Source organism: Bidens hawaiensis, unplaced genomic scaffold (assembly GCF_021521415.1).
Source record: "Bidens hawaiensis isolate Kalapana, Puna unplaced genomic scaffold, B.hawaiensis_p1.1 tig00016188_1, whole genome shotgun sequence".
NCBI lineage: Eukaryota > Viridiplantae > Streptophyta > Magnoliopsida > Asterales > Asteraceae > Bidens > Bidens hawaiensis.
Window position 1 is genome coordinate 61,770 of NW_027492472.1, and position 26,775 is coordinate 88,544.

A 26,775-nucleotide genomic window follows, 5' to 3' on the forward strand; every position below is an offset into this window, starting at 1 on the left:
AATTGTTAGTTTTAAAAGGAAGAAGTTGTTTTTCTATTTAAGATGTTTCATCCAATCAAAACTTGTCATATAACATTGTACTTGTGCACAGGTAATGAACCACCCATTGTACTTGTGCACCCAGCGCGAAGACTATGAAGTCGTCAACTCATCATGGTGCTCATTTTAATATACTACGCATCTGTGTAAAATCTCCGGTTTGACCTCTCAGAATGACATGACCAGGCTCATTTTATCAATTGGTCAAATTATCATTGGGTGCATGGTGCACTAGCTCGAAACATTTTTGTTGTTTAGACAATACATGTCTCTTCTTATTAAACTATTAGAGTTTGTTAGTGCTAGTGGACAAGTTAATTTTAATCTCTTATTAATATGCATTGTAAGACAGTAAACTAGATTGAGAGTGGAAACAGCAAGTTCATATTGACTTATGAACATGAACACATGATTGTCTTCAAACAAAACATACCAAACCATAATTTAAAGTCCCAGTTAAGTACAACACCATTCAAATTCCAACAAACACAAACCAAACACTAATGTTTCTTTCCTTTCTTAGGCCCCTTCATGATTTTCTTTTTCATAGCAAGGTGTTTCTTTCCTGATAAATGTTGTGCCAAACCTTTTGCAGATGGTGCTTTGATATTACAATCCGCACACCTAAAATCCTCCTCCTTTGAAGGCGCTCGTGGTGATGGTGCTTTCCGTTTTGAGCCAGAGGGATGCCCCTACAATAGAAAATTGTTTTGTATAAACGCACCCCCCTATAGAGGAGCAAACAAGCCGAGCCCTTCGCGAGCTAAGATTGGATCAAATAAAAGCTCGAAATGAGCCGAACCAATTCTCAAATAAATCTTGTTTAGAGCATGATTGGGATTGAGTTTTAAAAAAAACACCTTATTAGCAAATAAGTTAAAAGATGTTTGTTCATTATAAAAATCATTTTTGTTTTAGCTTTTCTATAAGATTAAAACAGTTTCAAAAGCCTCAAATCCTGGCTTTTCAAAATTGCTTTTTGAAAAAGCAAATAAGTCAATAAACAGTTTTCAAACTCAATCACAAGCATGCTCTTAGTCTACCTCATATGAGCTAATTTAGGCGCATCAAGCATTAACGAGCCTTGTTTATTTTTAAGTTTTATCCCTATTAGAGTTCTATGTACTAATTTCACACTGCACAACGCACCGAGTTTTGGCTCGTGTATAGTGTACTACATGAGCTCAAGCAAAGCTTTGGCATGCTTAAGTTTATTTTTCAAAATTACAAAACAATTAATATATAAATGAAAAATAATAATAAACGAGCCGGATCTAAGCTTGAAAAAACGACTCATGAGTTGAGTTCGAGCTTTAGAAAAACAGCTCGAAACAAACCAAGCTCAATCTTTAGAAAAAGTGCTTTAAACTTAGGGAAGCTTGTTTAAAGTCTTTTAAGTTTTATCCGTTCCAAAATTAGTAGTAATTTCACATTGAACAACTAAGCTCGCGCTGAGCTTTAGCTTGTGCGAGGCCCTACACGAGCTCGTGCTGAGCTCAAGCTTGTTTAAGTTTTTTTTATAAAATTATAAAAGCATATAAAAATTAATATCTAAATTAAAAAAACCGAACTTAAGCTTAAAAAAAACGATTCACGAACCAAGTTTAAAGTTCAAGCTTTAAAAAAAAGCTCAAAACAAGCCGAGCTCGAGCCTTAAAAAAAACTTTGAAACGAGCCAATCTCAAGCTCGAGCCTCGGGATAATAGAAAAACAAATACTCACCAAACCTATCACTTCCTTTTTGTCAGCATTCAATCTATCAACATGAACCGGAGCCGGCGGTCTTAGCTGTACCGGAACCGCTTCAAATCCACCAATCTCACGACCGTGATACCCGCTGACGTCACACCTCTCAAATCCACCGTAACGGCTAGTATTCACAACTTGCCCTAACCCTAACGCCGATGACGTAAATCCAAATCCATCAATTCTCGGCAATGACGTCATCTCACGGCGTTCTATTATCAACTCCCTACGCACTTCCAATTCCAAAATCTCGCGCCGCCGCCGTTCAATTTCTTCGGCGAGAATCTCCTCTCGGATTATCTCTTTCTCAAGTTCTCGCCGTAAGGCCTCTCGAGATTCCATCGGTTGTTCTGCTGTAAGCTTACTGATTGGATGAACGTGTTGGTAGTGGCTGTGTGTATCGAACCGATGGACATTGAACGCCATTGAGTGTTGTAGGGTTTACTGTGAAGAGATTATATTGACGGTTTGAATTTTGAAAGGAAGAGTTACTAAAGGTGACGTGGATTTTGGAAATCGGTATTTGGCAGATATAAAGGTGACGTGGATTTTGTTACTTTCTAACACATGGAAACTGGGATGAGCAAAACAAGACTGATACCGAATTAGCACAAAGACTATTTGTAGTGGGGACTAAAAACTAAGAACACATGGGGCGTGGTCAACTGATGTGGCGGGCGCCTTTGGGCGTGGAACACCACTAAGACTCTTCGCTATGGGGCGCCCATGGCTGAGGGCTCCGTCAAACCAAGGGCGCCGAAGGTTGGGTGGTTCCAACGGCCGGCGCGATTGATAGTGAATGTGGGTCCCCCTCTCACACACACATACATACATATGCATATATATATAGGGGCGCCTTTGGGGGCATTAAACCATAGCGAGCCAGTCTTCGATGCCCCCTGTTGCTTACGTGGTGGTGACGTGTCACGGTGGAGGGGCTTCGAAGCCCCTCACCATAACGAAGAGTCTAAGGGGCGCCTTTGGTGGTGGCGTGCGGACCCATGGGTCATCCAAACGATGGGCGCGATGCATGGTCATTGTGGGTCCCCCTCACTCACACACACACACACACACATATATATATATATGGGCGCCTTTGGGGGGGCATTAAACCATAGCGGGGTGGGCTTCGATGCCCCCCGGTGCTTATGTGGCGCTGACGTGTCATGGTGGCTTCGAAGCCCCTCACCATAGAGGATGGTCTAAGAGCGATTTTTGATACGTGACGCTACATAAGTAAATGGGTAATTTTATTATAGAGTGTAATGGTTTTATAGCCCAATCACATCATATATATATATATTACGCATATATAATATAAGAATAATAAACACATACCGCGCCTGAGGGGCTTGTTGCTAGAGGCATCCCCTCAAATGAGATTTATCAACTCTACAACAGCTCCGGTTTTAGCAATAAGAGCCCGCCTTTCGGGTCCTATATTCTAGTTACTAGCTTCAAAGGAACTACTAAAAGGAGTCAAAGCATCGGATAGTGCTACCTACAAGTGAGTCACCCGCCTGGTTACCTGTCCTTATGAAGGAAGGTGTGCATGAAAGTCGAACGTTTTCTTTTCAAGTTTGGCTCGCTTACTTGCCCGAGTGAGTGGCCTTCCTGTACTGCTTAGTTGAGACTCACCTTGTCACTGACTGTGTTTGCTTAACCTCAGAAATAGCTGATTACTTACTTCAATTGCTCCCTGCTCAAGGGCTTGGGTCAGAAGTGTATTGCTACCATCCGGCCTCGAGACTGAACTAAGGCAATCCCTTTTATCACCCTTTTGTAGCTTAGGGGTGGGGTGCCTGGCCACTTGTCGACCACAAATGCGGTCTCGATACACACACAAAGAGCATCTACACTAATGACTCAGAAAAACACAAAACAAAACATATTTAATCACCCGTCACATCATAAAAACATCACTCTTTAAAACAACTAAACCTACCAATAAGGAATTCTAAAAGCATAAATAAAACATTGTCACATAATCACCACCTTTTACACCTAAAAACCTCACCCGACCCCACCACCTACAAAAGACCCCGCCTTTATCTCAGTTTTGTTAGTTTTTGTGAAAGAACTTACTTGAAAATGTGTTTTAAAAATCACTTCACTATAAAGAAAAATGCCAAAATGGATGGGTTAGAAAAACACCAAAGAACACCCCTCAAAACACCTTGTTGGGATGGTCTAAATTTTGAGGTTATGGTATTAGCATTTCTAAACTTTGCCTTCAATGTCAGTATCGAACTAATATTTCAATACCGGTATCAAAAACAAGATTTTGAGAAAAAGAAAATCAATGTCGGTACCCCTCGTCCCTACATGGATATTGAAGATGAATTTGAATTTGAATTTTAAAGATGGGAAATATTTATTTCCTTCCTATATCATGACAAAAACTTTCCATTCAAATTACAAAGAAAATTATTTTTCTTTTTGATATAGTTGGCTATGACAATAATTGAATGTCGATGACAAATTCTTTTTTAGGATTGATTTATTCCTTTGATGTTTGTTTTTTTTGCCATTGACAGTTATAAATTGTGTCATCTGGAGTAACTAGCAAACATGGTCTAAAACTTTCGGTAATGGTGACAATATGCATACTTGCAACAAAGCTGTAAATTTTATATGATAAACTTTTTATTATTTGTACTATATAGTTGATTTATCTTTTACCTTTAATTTTGTTCATTTGTTTCAAATCACTCGTCTTATTTATTTTAACATTTGACAAATCTCGGACCGTGGGATGTCGATTGGTAATTACCTGTCAGACATCAGGCGTACCTACAGGTTTGGGGTATAATATTATCGTATATAGTAAAAATAAATCGACTTTTAAAGAATTAGGAATATAATCGGGTTTAATAACATTATTCATAAATTGTTCCACAAGATGTTCATCCAAGTTCATTTATTTAACAAACGCACCTGAATACATATCTCGTTCGTCCAAGCTTCGTGTGCATTCGCTTATGCTCATCAATTATGTTTGTTAGACAACCCATTCAAGTTCACTTCTTACTATTATTAATTCAAAACATATTTTGGTTTCATATATTCAGACATGTTACTGTTATCAGTCCAAGCTCAACTATAAAAAAATCATTTTAAATTTTGAGGGCAAATTGGATTAAAATAATCCAACCTTTTATGTATTGGTCAATAATAATCTCATCCGAGTTATTTCCCTATAACAGTCCCACATTTTCATCATTTTTGGCTTATGATCCCCCCGCTAAAAATAGTTAACGACATTAGTATAATGCTAACGTGGCTTGATGTGTTGGCATATGAAGTGGCTTTTTATATTTTCGTTTTAGTGTTTAGCCATATTATGTGGATTCCATCACCCCATTTAACAATAATAATAGTACACAATCCTTCATCTACACACGACTCTACTCAAACCACTTTCTTCTCTTCAATGGAAACCCCAACTACCACCAGTTCACCGGAATTCAAATTCTGGCAGGTCAGAAACCCAACCCACCCTCCATTCCGCCGACCACTTGTTCTCCGACGCGTCCTCCTCCCACTCCGCCTCCTCACCACCGTTGACCCACCGTATATCACCAACACCACCATTTCATTGGTCAACATTAACCCACCTTCAGTTAACCAAGTCCCAGATAAAAAAAACAACTTTTACAGCTTCTAAATGTTGGAAAGATATTTTTAGGGGGTGTTTGGGATTCCTTATTTTACCTCCTTATACCTTATTTAAGGCATAAGGTATAAGTTACAATGTTGTAACTTATACCTTATACACTCACAAAACCCAACTTTCCCAAACACCTTATAACTTATAATCTTTAAGTTATAAGCTATAAGGAGCAAAAATAAGGAATCCCAAACAGCCCCATAAAAAGAACCCAAAAAGTAAAGATCAAGAAAAAAAGAAAAAAAATCGGCGAAGGAGTGACTGATACGTCGGAGTTATATGTGGTGACGGAATCACATAGTATGGCTAAAGGAAAAAAAAGGCAAGGGATCCTCCCACACCACCCTGGATCTTCATACACCATTTTTTGTCGTATACGGCTCGTATAGGGCTATACGGTCGTATAGGACCTGAATCGTGTCAGAGGTTGTCTGCTATCGTTTATTGTGCCTCGTATAGGCCTATACGGGTCATATAGGCCTATACGGCCGTATACGCTTTTATTTTAAAAAAATGATGACCATATATACAATATATGTGATTTATACGGGTCGTATTTGGCTCGTTTATAGACCTTTTTTTAAAAAAAAAATGATGACCATATTTACAATATATGTGATTTATACGGGTCATATTTGGTTCATTTATCTTAACTGGTTTAAATGTTGAGCTCAAGCTTAGCTTGTCAAAAGCTCAATACTGTCTAGGCTTATTTGTTGCTTACATATAATAAAAATTTGAGGTTTTTTTAACATTTAGTTAACATACATTAAAATAAAAATGCACCCCAAAATTTGAGGTTTTTTTTAAATCGTTTTCCGGCAACGATTAAGGCAGTCTGAATGTTTCTGTAAATGTTTTCTATACGGTCGTATAGCCCTATACGGCCGTATAGCTTTTATTTTCTATACCGTCGTATAGCCCTATACGACCTTATAGCTTTTATGGTTTTGTCTGAACGCAGTACGAAACATTTAATGCCTATACGGTCGTATAGGCCTATACGGTCGTATAGGCTGCAAAAAGCTGTTTTTTTGTCCCGTTGTCAGGCATGTGTACCCTATACGGCCGTATATGCCTATACGAGCCGTATAGGCATGTGGGGGTGGTGTGTGAGGATCACATCCCAAAAAAAAAGACACTTCATATACCAACACATCAAGCCATGTAAGCATTATACTAACGTCGTTAGCTATTTTTAACTGGGGAATTATAAACCAAAAAGATGAAAAGGTGGGACTATTAGAAGAAAATAACTCGGATGAGATTATTATTGGCCAATACGGGAATACCTAAAAGATGGAATTATTTTAATCTAAATTGTCAATAATGAGTATTAGCAGGCCCATTTTATGGCCCCCTTCAACCTTTACAGCCCACTTTGATTTTTTCGTTCACTACATACGGCCATACGGGTCTTGGAAATTCGATGGTAAAATGGTTATTCGAAGGACATTTACATTAATAGTTACTTTTGTAGAATCACCTTCACAAAATTAAACCATAACAATTTACTTTAAATTTCCATTAATATTGATCACAATTCAAATGTGGAGGAAACAAAAACAACCTTACATAAAATAAAATTACATAATTGAATTTCCTTTTGATATTCATCTTTAGTTTTAACGAACAAACACGCATAAGGAAATCTTGCTCGTTTAATTGCACGTGTTCAGTCGTTTGTTCAATTAAGCAAACCAAACAAACACGAACAAGCTATTTATGTTTGTTCATTTCTTTTACATGCCTGAGTGGATTAAAAATTTAAAACGATGTATCCAACTTTTGCATGTTTAGTAATCACTTGTATTTAATTGTTCATCAAACCGATGCATCCAACTTTGTAAGTTTCAGCCGCTATTCCAATGAGTTTTGGTGCACATATCTATCATTGTGTGTCAAACCCATAATAGCGACATGTGACATGTCGTTGTAAAGTTTAAGTCAGTGTTAAAACGAGGTCTAGGCACGAGTATTAACACGCGTGTTAATCATATTACAACAATGTATACAACTTTATAAGTTCTGTTTACTATTGTACACTATTGTAATCATTGCCAAATGTTGCAAATATAATGAAGAAAGTAGTGCCATTTTGTTTAACCAAAATACTTTCAAGATCTTGTTTGAACACGAGTTAATAAAGTTCTACTCGATAACTTATAATTTACAATCATCATGGGCTCCTAAAGTCCTAACACACTCTTATTATCACAAAAATGAAAATTCAAGCCTAAAACCAAACAGCCCACAACTTCTGTGGTTCAAAAACCTTAAATCTCATACAAGTACTTCTCAAAAAGTGGTTGTTCCTTTGCATCTAAACAAACAGCCAAAGACACACTCCTATCATTGTTTGGGCTTGGTAGAATATATATGATCCCCTCATACAATATGATTGAGGGCCCCATAAAGATCGGCCGACCCCACCCAAAATCCGCGTCATAGACAGGAAGTCTGGTCCAAGCGTTTATGTTTAAGTTCGGGCTAGTAATGTAGCCAGGTCCACGAATAAGAGCTGATAGGTCGGGTTGTAACTCGAGGTAATCAATAGCTGATCTCAAATAATCATTGTCCATTTTGCTTAACGTGGTGTGAATGAGTTTTGCAGTGTTCGACAATGATCCTGATGTCAGATCACCGGATTTAGCAATTGGGGTGGCGGTAAAGATCACATTCCCAAGGTAGCCAGGTGGGAGCTGGGGACTAAGTCTCGCCCTCCCATCTGTGGCTATGTACAATTTGGTCAATTGGTCATCCAAGAGCCCACGAGCCTTGCTTGCGCACCGCCATATATGAGCGGCTAGGACAGCGTACGTGCTATGGTTGGGCCTGCCGTCATTCTTGGCTTTAGCTTTGAGAGTGTTGAGTTGGTCTAGTGTGAGTTTTAGCATGGCGGTTGATGAATTAGAAAGTGAACCCGATTTTTGGGTTACCGTGTTCATGACGGGTGGTGGGTGGTATTCGACATGGTCATAAGTTGGGGTGGGTGGGTCACGTGCACGTAGTAGGGTCCGGTCAATGAACGGTGGGATGGCTACAGACAACCCGCAAGCCACATCGGACCATGTGTTTATGAAATGGAGAGAGGATAAACCATCTGATAATGTATGGAACACACCACAACCAAGACCTACTCCTCCACATTTGAAATGAGTTACCTATAAAAACAAAATAAAAGAAAATAAATTAGTTTTAGTGAATTCTAGTAGTTTTTTTTTATCAACTTGATTCAAAAAGTCAAAAAAACATTAACATTTGGTAGCATTGGTTAATGGTTATGTACTTCTATAAAAGTCATTTTTTACCTACTCTTCATCTAACTGATGCTGCCATTTACATTAACTTCACAATTTAAAATTGCTACAGTCTTACACAACATAAGTCACATAATATAATTTTAGTTTTGGTTGTTTAATTAATGCTACCGTTCATACTACACAAACAAAAGTCTCTGGGCCCACATAACATAATAGGAAATTTGAATGTGCATAGCAGCCTAATATATGACTTTGACCCAATAAAGTTTTTGGAAAATAATATTCAGAAGTTACATGTAACACATGATGTGTAAAAATTACATAATGTATAGAACATTTTTTTTTTGTTTTAACTATGAAAAATAAGATATATATTGTAAATAAATGAATTACAAGATAAGTCTTATGGTAAAATTTAAAAAATGCATGTGATGGGCAGATCTGTTACTTTCACTATTATGATACTCTTATGAATCTAGACATATATTAGAATATATATATATAATTGTCACACAGAGACACTAGAGAAAATTATTGAGCCATATATGTTTTTAATTTTTAAATTATCAAGTTGAATCTATCATTCATTGCTACTGGCCTACTGCAAGTTGTATGCAATATTAATCTACAATAATGGTTTAATTATGTATGATAGTAAAAAACTAAAAACTATCTCTCATGAACTTAGGGATAAAAAGTTTGTACTTTCTATAGTTGTTGAATTAATGCATTGTAGTATTGTACCAGTGGTCACATATTCAAACCTAAAAACATATTAAAAATGTAACAACCCTAGTAGTCATGTCATACGGTTTTATTTATTGTTCGCCCAATAAAAACATGTATTCATAAAAAAAAAGTTTACCTGTGCGAAAAATAGCGGATATGAAGAAATCTCACCCGAGCAGTCAACATTCGGTGTAAGACTTTTAAACTCGGGTGACGGAGTAAACTCTCCGAAATCATCCAAACTAGAATCCGATTCCGCTTCAACGAACAAAGCGCCTTCGTTATTACAATTAATAACGATCCTACCCGTCTCGTCTCTACCCAACCGCCCTGCCATTGGGTAGAACGAGACGAGTACATCGGCTAGCGCCTTTTTCATGACGTTCGTGTCGAAAAAGTTAGCCGAACCGTTCGGTCGGTAGAAGTAAACGGTTAGTAGATGGATCCTGCCAACAATAAGATCCAAGTTAGAGGTGTATAGGTGTTTAGGAGCATCTTGTATGGTTTTTGATGGAGGAATGATTGATGAGTTTGTTATGGTGATGTTCATCTTAATGTTTTTTAAGGTTACACACAAAGATATGTGTGTGTGATTGGGGAGTTTAAGAAGCTAAAGAGATTGGGTTTTGTTGCACAGAGTGTTATCCCATTGGTGGATGCATATATAGAGAGTTTGAGGGGTGTACAGCGTCCAGCTGAGCATTTTAATATTTTTTTTTTCTTCATCGATAATATTAAAGTCATCTTTTAATAATGCTAATATCATTTGCATTTTATATTTTGGTTTTATAACGTTGAGGTTGTAAAGTTACTTAGTCGCGTCTAACAGGCCATGAATAGTGATGTTATGACCGCACAACTCACCGTCTATGAATGTTAATTTTAAAGAATTTATATTACAAGCCAAAAGAGCTAGCGGAGCAGGTTGTTGTTCGTTTGTTTTTCGTATCAATGTAACACTGTTTTTGAATGAAATATATATCTTAACATTCATTTGAATGTGTTATTAAATAAGTATTATACTTTATAAGTAAAAAGTATTCGGATGTAACACGATATTTGAACAACCTGTTTGACTCTTTTCAGTATTATTATAAGAATAAAAACCACGCAAAGTAGGATAACCTTACACCTCTATTTATACTAATGTTAATAAAATAAAAAATTTTACTCTATCGATAAATCTAACATCTCCTAATAGTAATAGGATAATTTTATTATTCTCCATAAAAAACAAGATTATATTCTTAAAAAACGAGAATAAATTCAAATAGTTGCAAGTAATATGAATGGCTTTTCTATAGAACTATGAATGAATTTGAAATAAGTATTCATTCAAATTCGAGAAAAGTTTATTCTAATTCTATATGTTTCGGCTTAATTTATAAAAAGATATAGCATGTTTTCAAAAAAAATCTCATATAGTTATAGAGAAAGATTTAAATCTGAATTCAAAAGTTGAATACGAAATTCGAATCGAATTTTGAGTTTTTAATAGAATATGGGATAAGCTATTATGTATTTTATTAAAAACATTTAAATACAATATATATTTATTATAATACGTATAGAATGTCAAATATTTAATTTTTATGTATTATGTTTGTAATCATTAGTTTAATTTATAAGCTATTTATCTTTTAAAAAGCTAATTGTGTTCATATAGACTTTCATATTCAAAGTTATACGGTTGGTTAATCAAAACATAACAACTAAAATTGTTTACGTGACCTATATTGAAACATTATATTGATCAAATTTCAAGATATCATCATATGTTCTATATGTATAGCACCCCAATTACTTTGTATGCACATTCTGAATTTCTAAACAATCCACCAAAACCCGTACTATCGCTGCTACTTTGCAAAACAACCACAGCGCTATTGTGACCCTAGGTCGCTAAACTAAGTTCGATATAATGTCGGTTCATGAGCTTGACCGCTTGTTTGCTTTTACGCACTCGGTTCACTTTGTTGGCGCTAGAGTTGAACTTTAATGACTTGAAAGTTTATTTAGAAGTCTAACACATAGCACATTATGCATAGATTATGTGATAATAAACATTCATGTATTGTACCAAGTTTACCCTTCAAAAGTGTTGTTAAAATATGCACTATATTGGTCAAATGACATTCACCACATTTACACTCAATTTGAGCTTTCGTAAACCGATATAAAGTAGTTTTATAATTTATAAACAATTAACTTGGTTACACATATTCTAAAACAATTCGAGTCATCCACATTCTAGAATTAGAAATACAAAAAGTTTTTCATAACCACTTTCTATAAAAACAATGGTTGTTAAAGCGGCCACACATGTTTTTGGCACACACTATTATTATTTTCTTTATTTTCAGGCGATATTGTAAAATAAAATAATAATAATATAAATTACAATGTGATGTTACATGTGAAAATTGATCTTTTATGATACCATAATTTAATCACACATTATAACCCATTAAAAGTATAAAATATCGTAATCATTAAAGCTAGAGTCGGCGTTATAACCCATCACTCAAACTACTCGTAACATCACTATACATGTAGTGACACAAGATGTTACCGCCCCACTACACCATGCAATGGGAATTAAAGCGTGTGTTAGTTAAAACTCATTGGTTACGTTGCATGGTGTAACACACTTTTTAATTAAATCATAACAAGTAATCTCGTAACCATCCACAAAAGAAATAAAATATTGTTACGATAAAATAAAGAAGAAGAAGACAGTTAGAAGAGAAGCTTATTCATTTCATCGATACCTCAACTACTAACAACTAACAGTATTTAACCTATCTGTTACAAACAAAACAAGTATTACAAGTATGTAAAATGACTAATAAGCCCCTGAACTATTTATTCATAACAATACTCCCCTCCATATAGCATTCTTGACCTCAAGAATCAGATGGGAAAAGTAGGAAATTTGACCATAAATTCGTCAGCATTCATCCACGTAGCATCATGCAAAGGAAGATCTTTCCATTGAATCAAGAATTTTACCACTGGTCTATTTCCTTGTCCAGCCAGTTTCCTTTCCAAGATTTGTAAAGGCTGCAACTCATTATTAGAACCCATAGGCAATTGTTGCACTACATCAGGAGGTCCATTAGCCTGTTTCAACAAAGATACATGAAAAGTATGATGTATCTGTGAAGTAGGTGGCAAATCCAATTTATACGCAGCTGGACCAATCTTATCCAAAATCAGAAATGGACCAAAGTATTTTGGGGATAGCTTTGAATACTTATGAATTCTCAATGTAGTCTGAACATAGGGATGTAACTTCAGAAACACCCAAGACCCGACTTCGAAAGATCTTTAACTCCTGTGATTATCAGCAAACTGTTTCATTTTATTCCTGGCCCTGTCTAGTGACTGCTTCAGTGTAGTTAGCATAACTTCCCTGGTTTGAAATAGATCCTCTACTGCAGCCACATTAGTGTCTAAAGGAATATGAGGAAGGTGAATAGGAGGATCAACACCAAACAAAGCTTTATAGGGAGACATTTGAATAGCAGAGTGCCAAGTAGAATTATACCACCATTGAGCTAATGACAGCCATTTAACCCAAGATTTAGGCTCACTCATCACCATACATCTAAGATAAGTCTCTAAACACCTATTCAAAACATCTGTCTGCCCATCCGTTTGTGAATGATACGCAGTGGACAATGCTTGAGTGATTCCTTGCATTCTAAAAAATTCCTTCCAATAATTACTTAGGAATAAAGCATCTCTATCAGACACAATGGTTAATGGACAACCATGTATCTTAAAGACATTGTCAAGCACTGTTTGAGCCACCGTTGTTGCAGTATAAGGATGCTTTAATGGTAAGAAATGACCGTATTTAGTGAATCTGTCCACAATCACTAAAATAGTATCATAACCTTTTGAAATAGGCAACCCTCCAATGAAATCAATAGAGATATCTGTAAAAATAGATGTAGGTATGGGAAGAGGATTCAATAACCCAGGAACTGCTACAGTCTCATACTTTGCTCTTAAACAAGTATCACACCTTTTGACAAACTGTTTAATGTCTTTTGAAGCACCCTTCCAATAAAACATACTCTTAAATCTTTGTGAAGTGGAGTGTATTCCAGAATGACCCCCTTGAGCAGATGCATGACAAAGTGATAGAATTTCTTGTCTTAATGATACATCTTTAGGAACCCACAGTTTCGTTTTCCTTCTTAATACACTTCCATCCCAAGTCATGTGTCGTACCGTCTCTCCTTGTATTAACTTCTGAATAATTTCTTGTGCTACCACATCACTAGCCATACTAGATTTTAATTTTCCCAATAATAGTGGCTCATAAGATGACAAAACCATTTGAAATAAGGTTGTACCATGAATTCTTGATAAAGCATCAGCTGTACTATTCTCAGGTCCTTTCTTATACACAATCTCATAATCATATCCCATCAATTTGCTCAACCATGTATGTTGTAATGGTGTGGTGATTTTTTGTTCCAACAGATGTTTTAAACTCTTCTGATCAGTTCTTATTACAAAATGTTTAAGTATCAAGTACTGATGCCAATGTTTATGGCAATATAGCCATCAACTCTTTTTCATAAACCGAGAGACTGCACTGCCTAACTGACAAAGCCTTACTAACAAAGGCTAAAGGATGTTGATCTTGCATTAGAACTGCCCCTAAACCTTTTGAAGATGCATCAGTCTCTATAACAAACTCCTTAGACCAATCTGGTAATGCTAACACTGGGCCTGCATTAAAGCTTGTTTAAGTTGTTCAAATGCATTCTGGGCTTGATCAGACCACTTAAACGAATCTTTCTGTAACAATGCAGTCAATGGCTTAGCAATTGACACATAAGAAGAAATGAACCTTCTGTAATAGCCTGTTAGACCTAAGAACCCTCTCAACTGTTTAACTGTGGTAGGTACAGGCTACTCTTTAACCACCTCAATCTTAGATTGATCAGTAGCAACACCATTCTTAGATATAACATGCCCCAAATATTCCACTTTACTTCCTGCAAAACTACATTTAGACTTCTTGGCTAACAACTTATTACTCCTGAATTATTGTAGCACCTCCCTTAAATATTTCAAGTGTTGTATAATTTTACTTTACACCAGAATGTCATCAAAGAATATAAGAACTTTCTTTCTCAAAAGCTTTTGAAATACAGAATTCATTAGACCTTGAAAGGTGGCAGGTGCATTAGTCAATCCAAAAGAAAGTACTACAAACTCAAACAACCCTTGGTGTGTTCTAAAAGCTGTTTTATTAATATGATCTTTATGCATTCTGATTTGATGGTAACCTGATCTCAAATCCAACTTTGAAAACACCTCAGCCCCTCCTAATTCTTCTATTAATTCCTCGATCAAAGGAATAGGAAATCTGTTTTTGACTGTATTCTCATTGAGCTTCCTATAATCCACACAGAACCTCCAAGATCCATCCTTCTTTTTAACTAAAACCACAGGAGAAGCAAATGAACTCACACTATCCCTTATGATACCCATATCCCTCATCTCCTGTACCATTTTCTCAATTATATCCTTTTGCCCCATAGGATATCTACACGCCCTTTGATTAATTGTGACAGTCTCATCTATCAACTCTATCTTATGATCATAGGATCTAGGAGGTGGAAGAGTAGTTGGAATATCAAACACATCCTCAAATTCTTGTAAAAGTGCTTCTACCAACTTATGAGACTGCACTTCACTAACTTTAGCTTGATGCTGAAATGACCCATCCACACTATTTTGAACACTAAACAACTGAGCATTGAACAAATTATGACCCCCAACCAACATAGAACTCAGCTTCTCTATAGAACATAAGGACATAGGTTGATTAGAAGTTCCTTTCAGTTCAAACTTTTGATTCCCTACTTTAAACTGCATAGTTAGATTTTTGAAGTTCCACACAATGTCATCCAGTGTTTGCAACCATTGGACACCCAACACCATATCATAACTATCTAAAGGAATCAACAACACATCAGATTTAAGCCATACCCCTTGCATAACCCATTGAAAATTCTGACAAAGAGTTGCACAAGGTAGTTTATTACCATTTTCCACTGTAACAGTCATAGAAGATACCTTTTTGGTTGGACATAGAAGTTTATTTCCAAGTTTGGAATTGAGGAAATTATGAGTTGACCCAGAATCAATTAATATGTGCAACTGTTTAGTTCATATAGTGCCAATAACCCTCATTGTGTTGAAAGAAGGAACACCATTAATGACATGAATGGGTATTTGAGGATCCATAGTCATTTCTTGTACATTTATAACCTCCTCAGGAGTAGATTCTTCCTCCTCATCATTGGCCCCAATTTCTAATACATATAACTGTTTATACTTACAGTTATGGGTTGATGTGTACTTTTCTGGGCACCAAAAACACTATCCTCTCGCCCTCTTTTCCTCGGCCTCCTTTGTAAATACCTTCCTTACCGGTTTAATCATTTTATTAGGGTGAGGAGTTGGTAACAAGGATAAGGTAGATGTTGAGTTAAAATTGGGTTTGTAAGGTGTCACTGCAGTAGAATTATTATTGAACTTCGCTTGGGTAGTACTGTTCATAGGAATAGGGTTCAACTTCCTAACATCTTTACTGCCAAACAATGTGCTATAAACCACTTCTTGTTGTTTCGCCATAGATATAACATCTCTTATTGTTTGAGGTTTAAAGATTTTAACTAGACATCTTATCTCAGGTTTTAACCCAGCAATGAATAATCCAGCAGCATAACTTTCACATAGCTGAACCTTATTCAATAATGCATCAAAAGCCTCACAATAATCTTGTAAAGTACCTGTTTGTTGCAGGTTCTTTAAGTCTTCAATAGGATTCTCAGATAATCTTGTAGAAAACCGGTTCAAAATAGATCTTGCATAATCCTCCCACACTATATCTTCAATAACTCTATTTTGACTTGACATAAAACCTTGATGCCATTGTAGTGCTGGACCTTCAAGATTTACCACAGCAAAATAGGCTTTAAGATTTGATCGTGTTTTATCCATTGAGAAGAAATGATCACATTTGTATAGCCATCCTTCCACATCTTCACCATTAAACTTTGGAAAATCTAATCGACCCAATCGAACCAATCTCTGATCGTTACCTCTGTTATTGTGTAACATAAGTTTCTTCATCTCTCTCAACTGTGTACATATCTCTGCCATCTGAATTTGCAGGTTCTTGACATGATTCGAATTTTCCTCCAACAACAATTGTTGTGTCTGAATTGATTGTGCGTTATCCTTTGTTGATTTTTCTATGCGATCTAATTCTTGTTGACGAGTTGCCATTTTAGGTTTAAATTGATCGAATCGAAGATCAATTGATGAATTGAATTGAAATCGGACTGAAATTGAACGAACGAATGATCAATTTCTAGGGTTTGAATTGATTGAATTAACTATCAATTTCAATGAATTGAACGAATCAGTAATATGAATCAAGAGCGTTCCGAGAATCGTTAGCTTTGATACCACTGTTACGATAAAATGAAGAAGAAGAAAGAAGAAGAAGAAGACGGTTAGAAGAGAAGCTTATTCATTTCATCGATACCTCAACTACTAACAACTAACAGTATTTAACCTATCTGTTACAAACAAAACAAGTATTACAAGTATGTAAAATGACTAATAAGCCCCTTAACTATTTATTCATAACAAATATAGGGAATAGATATCGATAATACGTATTCCCTAATCTCTATGAATGGATTCCGATATAAATGCTCTAAAATACAATTACGCGAGACATGTGTTTTACAATAATTGACAACTATGTTTACAATGCCCAAAGTTATGTATAATAACACATAATTATGTATATGTTGACATAAAGACATGTTAAAAAGATAACTGACTGTCTGACTCCAGCTTTCATTTCAGTTACTGATTCGCCTATCCTCTCCCTTCCGGTCGAACTAGTTTTTATTCCTCTATCTGGGAGCAAAATACAGGCCCAACGAACTACCTTTCACTGAATGAAGACCGAGGAAAGAACTTCAAATTTATTTATCGTATATAAAGAAAGCTTGCTTTTTGGAGTGATCCTTCCCTCTAATCATAAGAAAAGAAAGGTTTTGCTTCGTCTTTGCTTGAGTAAAGAAAGCTTTCTACGGAGCCGGATAAAACAGTCAAATGAGAAAGCTTTAGTTCACGTCAAAGATACACAATTATTGACATGCAAGATAATGGATAATATTGTTGAAAATACACAATTTTGATAGTACGTTATTGTAATATGTTGACAAAGAAACATGTTAAACAAATACACAATTGTAGACGCCAAGAAAGGGATAATTTAATTAAAAGTACACTATTTTCAATGCATGAAGCGAAGTGATGAATTAAATCTAATTTTAAAATCCTGATCAAAACGTTACGTATTGATACATGATAGGTAATTTCTTTTTTTATCATTTTATTTTTTTATTATGTATCTTATATGATATCATTAAAATTATACGCAAAACATGGATCTTATAATAAGTTTACAACAGAAATACCGTAAGCTCTGTGATTCTGTCTGCCGGCTGTCGTATAGCGGTATAGCCATCTTGAATATTCTATTAAGTATTGTTGTAACTTTTTTAAAATTATAAATTGTATTACTATAATATATATGGTAATTTCACCAATCGTATATATGGTTTTTGTTGGCGTTAAAAAAAAAATATTTACTGAATCAACAATTTAAATCAACAATTTTTAAATTGACATGTTTGAAACCTTATGTGTTGTTTTAAATGATTGTTGATTATCGTTTAAGTGTTGAAAGGCCAAATATTATAAAAAACAAAAAGGATTGCTTATAAGACACAAGTGACCCCAAGATACAAGAAAAGAAACAACAAAACGACACATCTAAACTATACAACCAAGCTACAACGGAAAATTCACAAAATTAAAACGACTCATTTCTCTCACTCTAGACCCGAGCTCTTATTTCGACTACTCACCCAAAGAAATGACATGACCTTAATGTCAATTTATCACTTTCTCAATTGAGAGGACCTTCATGTCGAACACTATATCATTCCTCGTCAACCAATTCATCCAACACATTATCGACACAATAGCTTGAATTACCTCGCATTCTTACTATGTATAAGTAGACTTTTATTTTACTTCTTATGCCGTGTTATTCTTTACGTGAGGACATAACACCAAATCTTAATTAATTTGAAAGGACCTCAATTTTCATTTCCAACATTTTTTTATAAAAAAAAATGTGATAAAGAGGATCTCAATTGAATTGAAGGTCCTCTAATAAAAGTTTTTATTTTATTAAAGTCCTGAAAAGAAAAAAAAGGTATGGTTTATTATATTTTTTCATAGTCACTTAGCAAATAAATATCAGAAAATAGATTTGATAAAACTTAAAAGTTAAATATATTTTGATATAATAACCTCTTTTTCATTGGCAGCCTTCTAGAAAGGTTGACTTATAATAAATCACTTAACAAAATTAAAAATGATAGCAAATCCTACTCAAGGCATTTTCCACATATGCCCCCCTTGTATAAAGCAAATTATTATATGAAAGAAGATGTTGAAAACAAAAGAAAAATTAGCATTGTTTAACGTGTTCTAATATTAAAAAATTAAAAAAAAAACTTGAATACTGGTTTATTATATTTTTATATTATTTTATCGTATGGTGATCAATTTAGTTAACATTAAATCAAGGATCCAAACAGCAGGATGACGGAAAAAAAAATATAATATACAGTGATTTGATTATGTAGTTAATAGTATTTTAGTATATCAAGTACAATTATTTCTGTATAAGGTCAGCATCATAATTAAATTGAGTGTGGAGATGTGAGAGCCACCATTTTATATTATCATTTTAATTTGTCTTTATTATTAGAAAAGGAACATGAGAAATGTGTACCTAACCACTCTCTAGTCTTCACTACATGAATCCTTCTAGATGGTTATGATAAATGAATTATGAAATCTAGTAAATTTGTTGGTTATATTAAAACAAATCCTTAAAATAGTTTTAATCTTGTTTTTATGGTATTCACTATTGAAAGTTAATTTTAAAACAGGCTATTAAAAAAGTTAACGAGTCAGTTTTGAAAGAAAGTGAAAGTTAAAGTGGTATTTCTAAAAAGTTAAGTAAACAAGACATAATTAATAATTTGGAAGTTTAATTAGTTATCTGAATAATTAGATATATTAGGAGTTTTAGTTATAAGTTATAACATCCTTAGAAAGTTATTTAGTATAAAATTGTAGCGGAAGGTTTATGTGCATTTTAATTTTAACATGAGAACGTAGGAAATAAAAAAATTTATATAAAATGAGAACGCAAGAAACAATACCAGCTACAATACCAATCTACATAAACAATTATTTATAATAACAAAGAAAAAACCTAAAAAATACAACAAAATAATCAAAATCAAGAATAAAATAATAACAACAAATACCAACAAATACTTATAACAACAAAAGAAAAAATCTAATAACAACAACAAAATATAAATCAGCAAATACTTATAACGTTTCATAATCAAAAACTAGCAAATACGAACAAAAAATAACAACAAACACCAATAATAACAAAAAATTGGTTCTCGCTATTTTCATGTTAAGAATAAAATGTATTTGATCATGTTTTTAAAATTAACAATTTTAAAAAATCAGTCAATTTTAATTGAGATTAAATTTTATACTTGTGTTCTTAGGACCTGATTTCCAACATTCTTGCTCTGTAACTTCTTGTGTGTAACAAAAGTAGTGACTAGTACCTATTTCTAGGTCATCACTCTTCTCTTTTCTGTCACTTTAACGCACATAAGTCTTCTTAATTGTCGTGACTTTTGACTTATCTATCTTGATAAATTTATTTTAAATTCAAACATAACTATCACAATAAATCACTCTTTTTTAAAGCGTTTTATCGTAATATTTTAATAATAAAGAAAATGTTTCTTCATGGGTGCAGACACTAGAGTGACAAATAATCTAAATTTGGATGATGAGAAATTGCTCGAGACAATATATAATTGTTTCATCAATTATCACATTAGCAAAGTAAACATAAGTTAACATGTATTAGTAGCAATATGGGTCCATATAGATGTGAATTGTCATGTCATTATTAAATGCATATGTTTTTTTTTATCAAGCTGGTCCCGAGGGGCTCATATTAACATGAATTTTCTTTTAAAAAACTTAAGCCTATTCATAAACATTTTCGTAACTTAAAACATCTTTTTCTCTATAAAACCTGTGTAATATAAGACTCGTGTAATACCTATGTTTATAATCTATTTTTTTAATAAACAATCAAACAAATATGTAAGTAAAATCTTGTTTGTATGAAACACATATGCTTGAAGAACAGTAAACCAAATGAATCGTTCTAGAAGGTTTCATAAGAATAATTGAACGGTTTGGACTATGGCAAGCTTTTCTAACATTTCTTGTGCATGTTTTCCATTAATGTCGACAAAATAACGATCACAATCATTAGTCATTATAATATAGTACATACGTGTGTGCTTTTAAGTGGTTAACTTAACTAGCTTTTAACTAATTTATTTTTTGTTAAGTACGGTTATTGAAATCATTGCTAATTTACCATATAAGTCATCATCTAGAGCTTAAACTGTTGGATATAGAATCCGATAAGTCAGTTCTTGTATTTCTACATTATCCGACTAGTATTTTAAATTATTCATTAAAATACTACTGTCTAAAAGTGTTCACATGATTTATGAAAAAATATCCAAATGAATAGCATAACCTACATGATATACATCAAAGTAGTGCTATATAAGACCACACATTGTGGGCTAACAAGGGGGTGCCAAACACTGCCACATGGGCTTGTTAACACCTTCAACACAACCAGGGCCGACCTGTGTATCAGGGAAATCAGGCATGGGTTTTAATCTCACACTTAATTAAAGCTTCAAAATCTTTAAAAAAACATTATATATAGATATATTAATGTGAGCAAAATAAACTCAAAGTTATGTATTAGTTTTGTGATAAGCTTGGTTGTTACTAATTGACGTGTTGCAATTTTGACACTTGTAATAAACGATTTATTTATTTATTTATTAACAATTGTAATAAAAGGGTCACAAATCTCATTTCGATTTAGGCCTCTAAAATCGTTAAGCTGGCCTTGAACACAACTCCAAAGAAAGCAAACGGGGGCATGCCAAGGGCTAGGGGCGCGCTCTTTTAACAACAAAAAAGGTGGGATCCACCATTATCCGCCAATCACAGCCTGATGCCTCACACATTTCTTAATATTATTTTTAATCTTTTCTTATTATATATATTTTTTTAAAACCACAACGTGCCTATTATATTACTTACGTGGCATAACATGACGCTTTAACCAGCCTCTTCTAGTTAGCCTAAAACACATAGTCTCGCAAAACATAAACATGCAAGAAAAACACGCATAAAAACTAAATTTATGTAAGAATAAATATATTTTATATATTTATTTATATGGCCATCATTATCATTTATATAATAATAGATCAAAATAATTAATTATACCTTATTATATTTTAGCCTGGTAATTGTTGATGGGTCATATTACTCTTAATAGCTAATAAAGGGTTTCCCTTTGGGTGTGTATATAGAGAGAATAAATTAACATCATAACCTAATCACACACACATTATAATTTTGTGTGCCTCCTCTCTCCTAAACCGGGTTCCTCTTAAGAACCCTAATCATCCTTAACTATATATCATAAAGGGGAACTCGATCAAGATGACAAGCATGTCGACTACATCATACCCTGCTGCGGTTACTACTCTTCATGTTGTAACATGTTCATAGGTTTAATATTTATCATGTTTTATATTACTTACATGAAGAACTGATCAACATGTGGCATCAGAGTGATGTTGATTAATCAGCTCTTCATGTTTTCCGAAAATCTGGAATTGAACAGAAGACATGGACTAAAACTTGATAAACCCTAATTTTTTAGGTTTTTTTTTCATGTTCTATTACGAAAACAATACATGAAACTGTTTAAAATCGCTAAAATTCATATTTAGTAAACTCTAATATTTTCGAAATCTGTTAATTTCATGTTTAAAGATTTCGATTCCAAGTTTTTTTATGTTTAATTGTTAAAATTTTCGATGATGTTCTTTGTGTTCATCATTATTATAAAAAATTATACATATGTTGGTTCAAAATCTAGATTAAAATTTGTTAATAATTATTTAGGGAAATATTTTTTCAAATCTTGGATAACTTCGAAATTTTAATATTTTCTTAAAATATTTGAATCCCCTTAAAATAGAAAACAAATATAATTGTTAATCATTAAAAAGATTTGAACCAAATCTTATCATTATTAATTTAGTTAATAAAGATCATGGGTTAAGGGCTTAAACCAGTTTACGGGTTAACGGGCTCTTTAAAAATCATGTATTATGGGCTTAAAATAGCTTATGTGTTCTAAGAGTTTATGAGTTTCTAAAATGGTTTGGGGTTATAACCCATAAACCCGAAAACTCACTAATACCGGAATCAACATTTTCCATAAAACTCCATAAGATCACGTAAACACCCAAATACTGAAAAACCCACCTAAAGCTGGAAACTGGCAATTCTCGGGAACCCAAAATTTCCGAGAACTAATTCCGCAAAATAAGGTCTTACCGGAAACTTAAAAATCCTTACTCTAAACATTTTCCGCTATTAACTAATTAAATGTTTTGTTAACCTTAAATATTATAAAATTTTACAAAACATAAAGACTTAACTTGAATGAACTTTTGATGTAACACTTCTGCCCAAAGGTGATGAGTTACATTTACCATATCATTCAAGTATAACTGAAAAGCTTTTGTTAGTTTCGCCTAACATGATACAAATGTTTCACTTCTGTCCAAAAGTGATTTGTTACATTTTTATTTAGCAACACTAGCTCGTGCATAATTAAAATAATTGTCACACTTCTGCCCAAAGGTGATGTGTTACAATTGTTTTGCACATATACTTAAATAAATTTTAATTCTGCCCAAAGGTGATTTTTTTTTGTTTAAGTAGAACTATTAATTATAGTCTATTAGTTTGATGTTAATAATAGACATATCACAACTTCAATAAAATATAGTGATCCTCATATTAATGATCCTTCATTAATCTAATAATCATAAACTTTAATCTATATTATTTTAATATCTCATAATATTACTCACTATATTTTCTTCCATAAATAACGATCTCATCCAAATCATCCACTCTAATCTTAAAATACAATTGAATTTTGTTTCATAAAGAGTTTTAATAACATTTAGCTCTTCTAAATTTTAATTATTCATTAAGACATGATATGGCTATCCTACTACTCTTTCTAATAACAATCATTATATTAGAAACTAGAGCATAACAAATGGGATGCGTCAATCATAATGTCTTTTATAATAATGATAATTAATAATTTATATAAATAAATGCTATCACTAGAGTTATTCTTGATTTAGTTTTTCCTAAGACTAATCAAAATACCTCATAAGATGCATGCATTCTTTTCTTGAAAATTCTAACTATAATGTTAAATGGCATTACCGAATACATCATAATGTAAAATACCATGACCCATAAAATTAAGGGCTTACATATGGAAATAAATACATTTTTTAGTACATTACATACTAAAATTTTCAGCAGTACAATTTGGTGCCTTACGAATCAACTATAACACTCAGAAGTACCAAAGGAAAATGAGTGTGTTGATCAGCAACATATGTACACGAAAAGAAATGTATAGTGCTAGAAATAAGATGTTATTCAACTCACTAAAACCTAAAAGAGGATAATTCTAAGGTTCATAGACAAAATACAAGTATTACTTCCATCTTTAGGTTTCTTAAGAAGAAGTCCCATTGCAAAAATATGCCATTAGATTAGGCATATACATTACAAGAATATCCATAATTCAAAAGAACAACTGGCTAAAATTGATAGTTGTGTAATAATGATATATAAGTCTGCTAATCCTAATATTCCCATTAACACATGATTTGTTGAGTCTAGTTCTATATGTTTACCCGAAATCAACAAATAATTAACATAAGTGTTAGTGACAAATTTAAATGTTAAGGTTATTAGAACCATGATAAACTGTCTTTTAATTACACTTTATGATACCTTAAATATTATAAAGATTAATCAGAATTTAGTATCAATACTTAAGTTACATTATGACAGTTATAAGGTTTGCATAGCCAACATAAAGTCACTCTTACCTTAAACTCTTATATTATTTGTTATCAATATCTGGATTGAAACATTTATAAAATAGAACTAGATGATAATGTATACTTTCACAACTTTTGTTATAATGCAAATAAAAATTTAACGAAAGACAAATGAGACCTATAATATTTATCTATTAAAACCAAATTTCATGAGAAATCATTACATGGTTGATGAGGGTGATTTTTCATATAATCTCATTCTTAGTGATTTTAAATCATGTGTTAAATGCCCTAAACATTACTTGGCTTAAGGAATAAGTATGGGTCCACCATAAGTTATATTTCACTGACATTCGTGAAACTTATTCAAACGGAATATTCAGACATAATTCTTTTATCACTTAATAAGCTATTTACTTGTATCTAATTAGTATTCTATGGTTCGCGGGCTTAAAGAGATCCGTTCATATATACTTAATACGAATTCTTCTAAATATGTCCTTTAAGTTTATTATGACATCTGGACGTTAATGGAATCAAATCAAGTCTAACATATATATGATAGATTCCCACGTCATGTACATCATTGAAACTTCTCTTGTATTTTTCCTAGAGATATTAAAGATCAGTGAAAGCCTTAAGTGTCTCAATCATAACTTACAAGATTTGCAAGAGGTGGAGGAGTGAAAACTTGATATTATCTCAAATACACCTCTTGTACAAGACACTGCTCCATCATAACACTATTCCATCAAAACTTATCTCTTTAGAATTTACTACTACTCTTACAAAAGTTTCATTGTTGCTTAAACGTTGACAAATTCAGATTTCTTACTAAATTAATCCTCACCAAGAGAAACTGCAACAACTTATATTATTAACTTGTTTCTCTGTTAGAATCTATTGGTCTTTAAATACTGACTCTAAGTATGCTAATTTCCTAAAGGTTTCTAAGGTCAGTGGGAGCAATAAAAGTCTTTATAATGACTTGTTAGAAGTACAAGATGCGGGGGAAGAGAGATATTAATTTTTACTCCAATCACACCTCTTGTACACCATACTGCGCCAAATCTTACACACTTAGAATCCTGAAAATGATAGCAACCTAACTAAGAGCTAATCCATAAAACTGAGACTTTTAAAATTACCCAATAATCAACTTAGGAGGCCATCTAGGTTTTAAAACCTACTAAATTTGATGCTTATGTAACCTCCCTAACTAAAGTTGAATTGGATGTTGGAAAGTATAATGATCATACCCCCTTATAATTAAACCATTATCATCAATCATAATTGACTCCATAAGTCGCTAACGTTTTGAGATTTGGTTGAATCACCTAAAGGTGTTCATAACTAAACTAAATCCTAACACAAACGTTAAGACACTAAGAAGCATAATTGATTATTAAAGGTTAGATTCAAAATGAAATAAATCATCAAAGAATCTTATAACCTATATTATAAAACATTTCTTTGATGATCATCACTGTTTAAGTAGCTTATAATAGTTAAAGAGCTACGTTAGAAGAACATTAAAACAACTTTCCCTAATAACTGACTTACATATCTACATGCTCATAAAACAACCTAAATGTTATAAATTGAAGGTTAATGAACATTTAGTCTATAAGTTAATAAAATCCATATATGGGTTAATGCAAACATCAAAATTTGATGAAATATCTATACAATTATTTTCATCAAAAACCAAGTCGATTAATGTACCTACCTCAAGATGAGTGGGAGCAACTAAAAACAAACTTGTCCTTATATAGATAACATTCTTCTGACAAGTATATGTTACATAAGTCAAATCATTGTTCACACACTTTGATATGAAATATCTCAAAGATATCCCTTACATAATAGATATCATAACATTCTGAGATAGACCCGAAGGGACATTAGTTTTGTTCTATAAGTTTTATCTTTAATGGCTCCTTACACATGTAACAAACAATATTGCTCTATTTAGAGGATAATATGATCATTGAGATTATTACCTTATGCTTCATTAAGTAGAAGCCATATGTAGGTTCAAGTCTATACTCGTTCAGATATTACTCAAAATTGTAACACACTAAATATGCCTAGA

At 33.3% G+C, this 26,775-nt stretch overlaps 3 protein-coding genes across 3 annotated transcripts; all 3 read right to left on the reverse strand.

The window, feature by feature from the left end:
• Window positions 1-442: 442 nt before the first annotated feature.
• Window positions 443-2,239, reverse strand: LOC143550758 (uncharacterized). The gene is made up of 2 exons (XM_077041353.1): window positions 1,762-2,239; window positions 443-731 (listed from the first exon to the last, which is right to left on the reverse strand). The coding sequence occupies exons 1-2, from the start codon at window positions 2,209-2,211 to the stop codon at window positions 540-542; spliced, it is 642 nt and encodes a 213-aa protein (XP_076897468.1). The 5' UTR covers window positions 2,212-2,239; the 3' UTR covers window positions 443-539.
• Window positions 2,240-7,552: 5,313 nt separating this feature from the next.
• LOC143550784 (shikimate O-hydroxycinnamoyltransferase-like) lies at window positions 7,553-10,095 on the reverse strand. Its single transcript, XM_077041374.1, has 2 exons — window positions 9,584-10,095; window positions 7,553-8,619 (listed from the first exon to the last, which is right to left on the reverse strand). Exons 1-2 carry the CDS (start codon window positions 9,995-9,997, stop codon window positions 7,732-7,734), a joined length of 1,302 nt encoding a protein of 433 aa, XP_076897489.1. The 5' UTR covers window positions 9,998-10,095; the 3' UTR covers window positions 7,553-7,731.
• A 5,550-nt stretch (window positions 10,096-15,645) lies between these two features.
• Window positions 15,646-16,770, reverse strand: LOC143550772 (uncharacterized). Its single transcript, XM_077041365.1, has 2 exons — window positions 16,032-16,770; window positions 15,646-15,791 (listed from the first exon to the last, which is right to left on the reverse strand). The coding sequence occupies exons 1-2, from the start codon at window positions 16,768-16,770 to the stop codon at window positions 15,646-15,648; spliced, it is 885 nt and encodes a 294-aa protein (XP_076897480.1).
• Window positions 16,771-26,775: the final 10,005 nt, after the last annotated feature.

Bases quoted from the DNA above. Each gene is read 5' to 3' on its own strand.
- LOC143550772 (XM_077041365.1), bottom strand. From the start codon at position 16,770: ATGGCAACTCGTCAACAAGAATTAGATCGCATAGAAAAATCAACAAAG. The intron at 15,792-16,031 runs GTACTACCCAAG...TATATGTATTAG, and splicing joins GAACCCTATTCCTATGAACA to AAATTGGGGCCAATGATGAG.
- LOC143550758 (XM_077041353.1), bottom strand. From the start codon at position 2,211: ATGGCGTTCAATGTCCATCGGTTCGATACACACAGCCACTACCAACAC. The intron at 732-1,761 runs GTGAGTATTTGT...TTTCTATTGTAG, and splicing joins AAAAGGAAGTGATAGGTTTG to GGGCATCCCTCTGGCTCAAA.
- LOC143550784 (XM_077041374.1), bottom strand. From the start codon at position 9,997: ATGAACATCACCATAACAAACTCATCAATCATTCCTCCATCAAAAACC. The intron at 8,620-9,583 runs GTAAACTTTTTT...TTGTTTTTATAG, and splicing joins ATCCGCTATTTTTCGCACAG to GTAACTCATTTCAAATGTGG.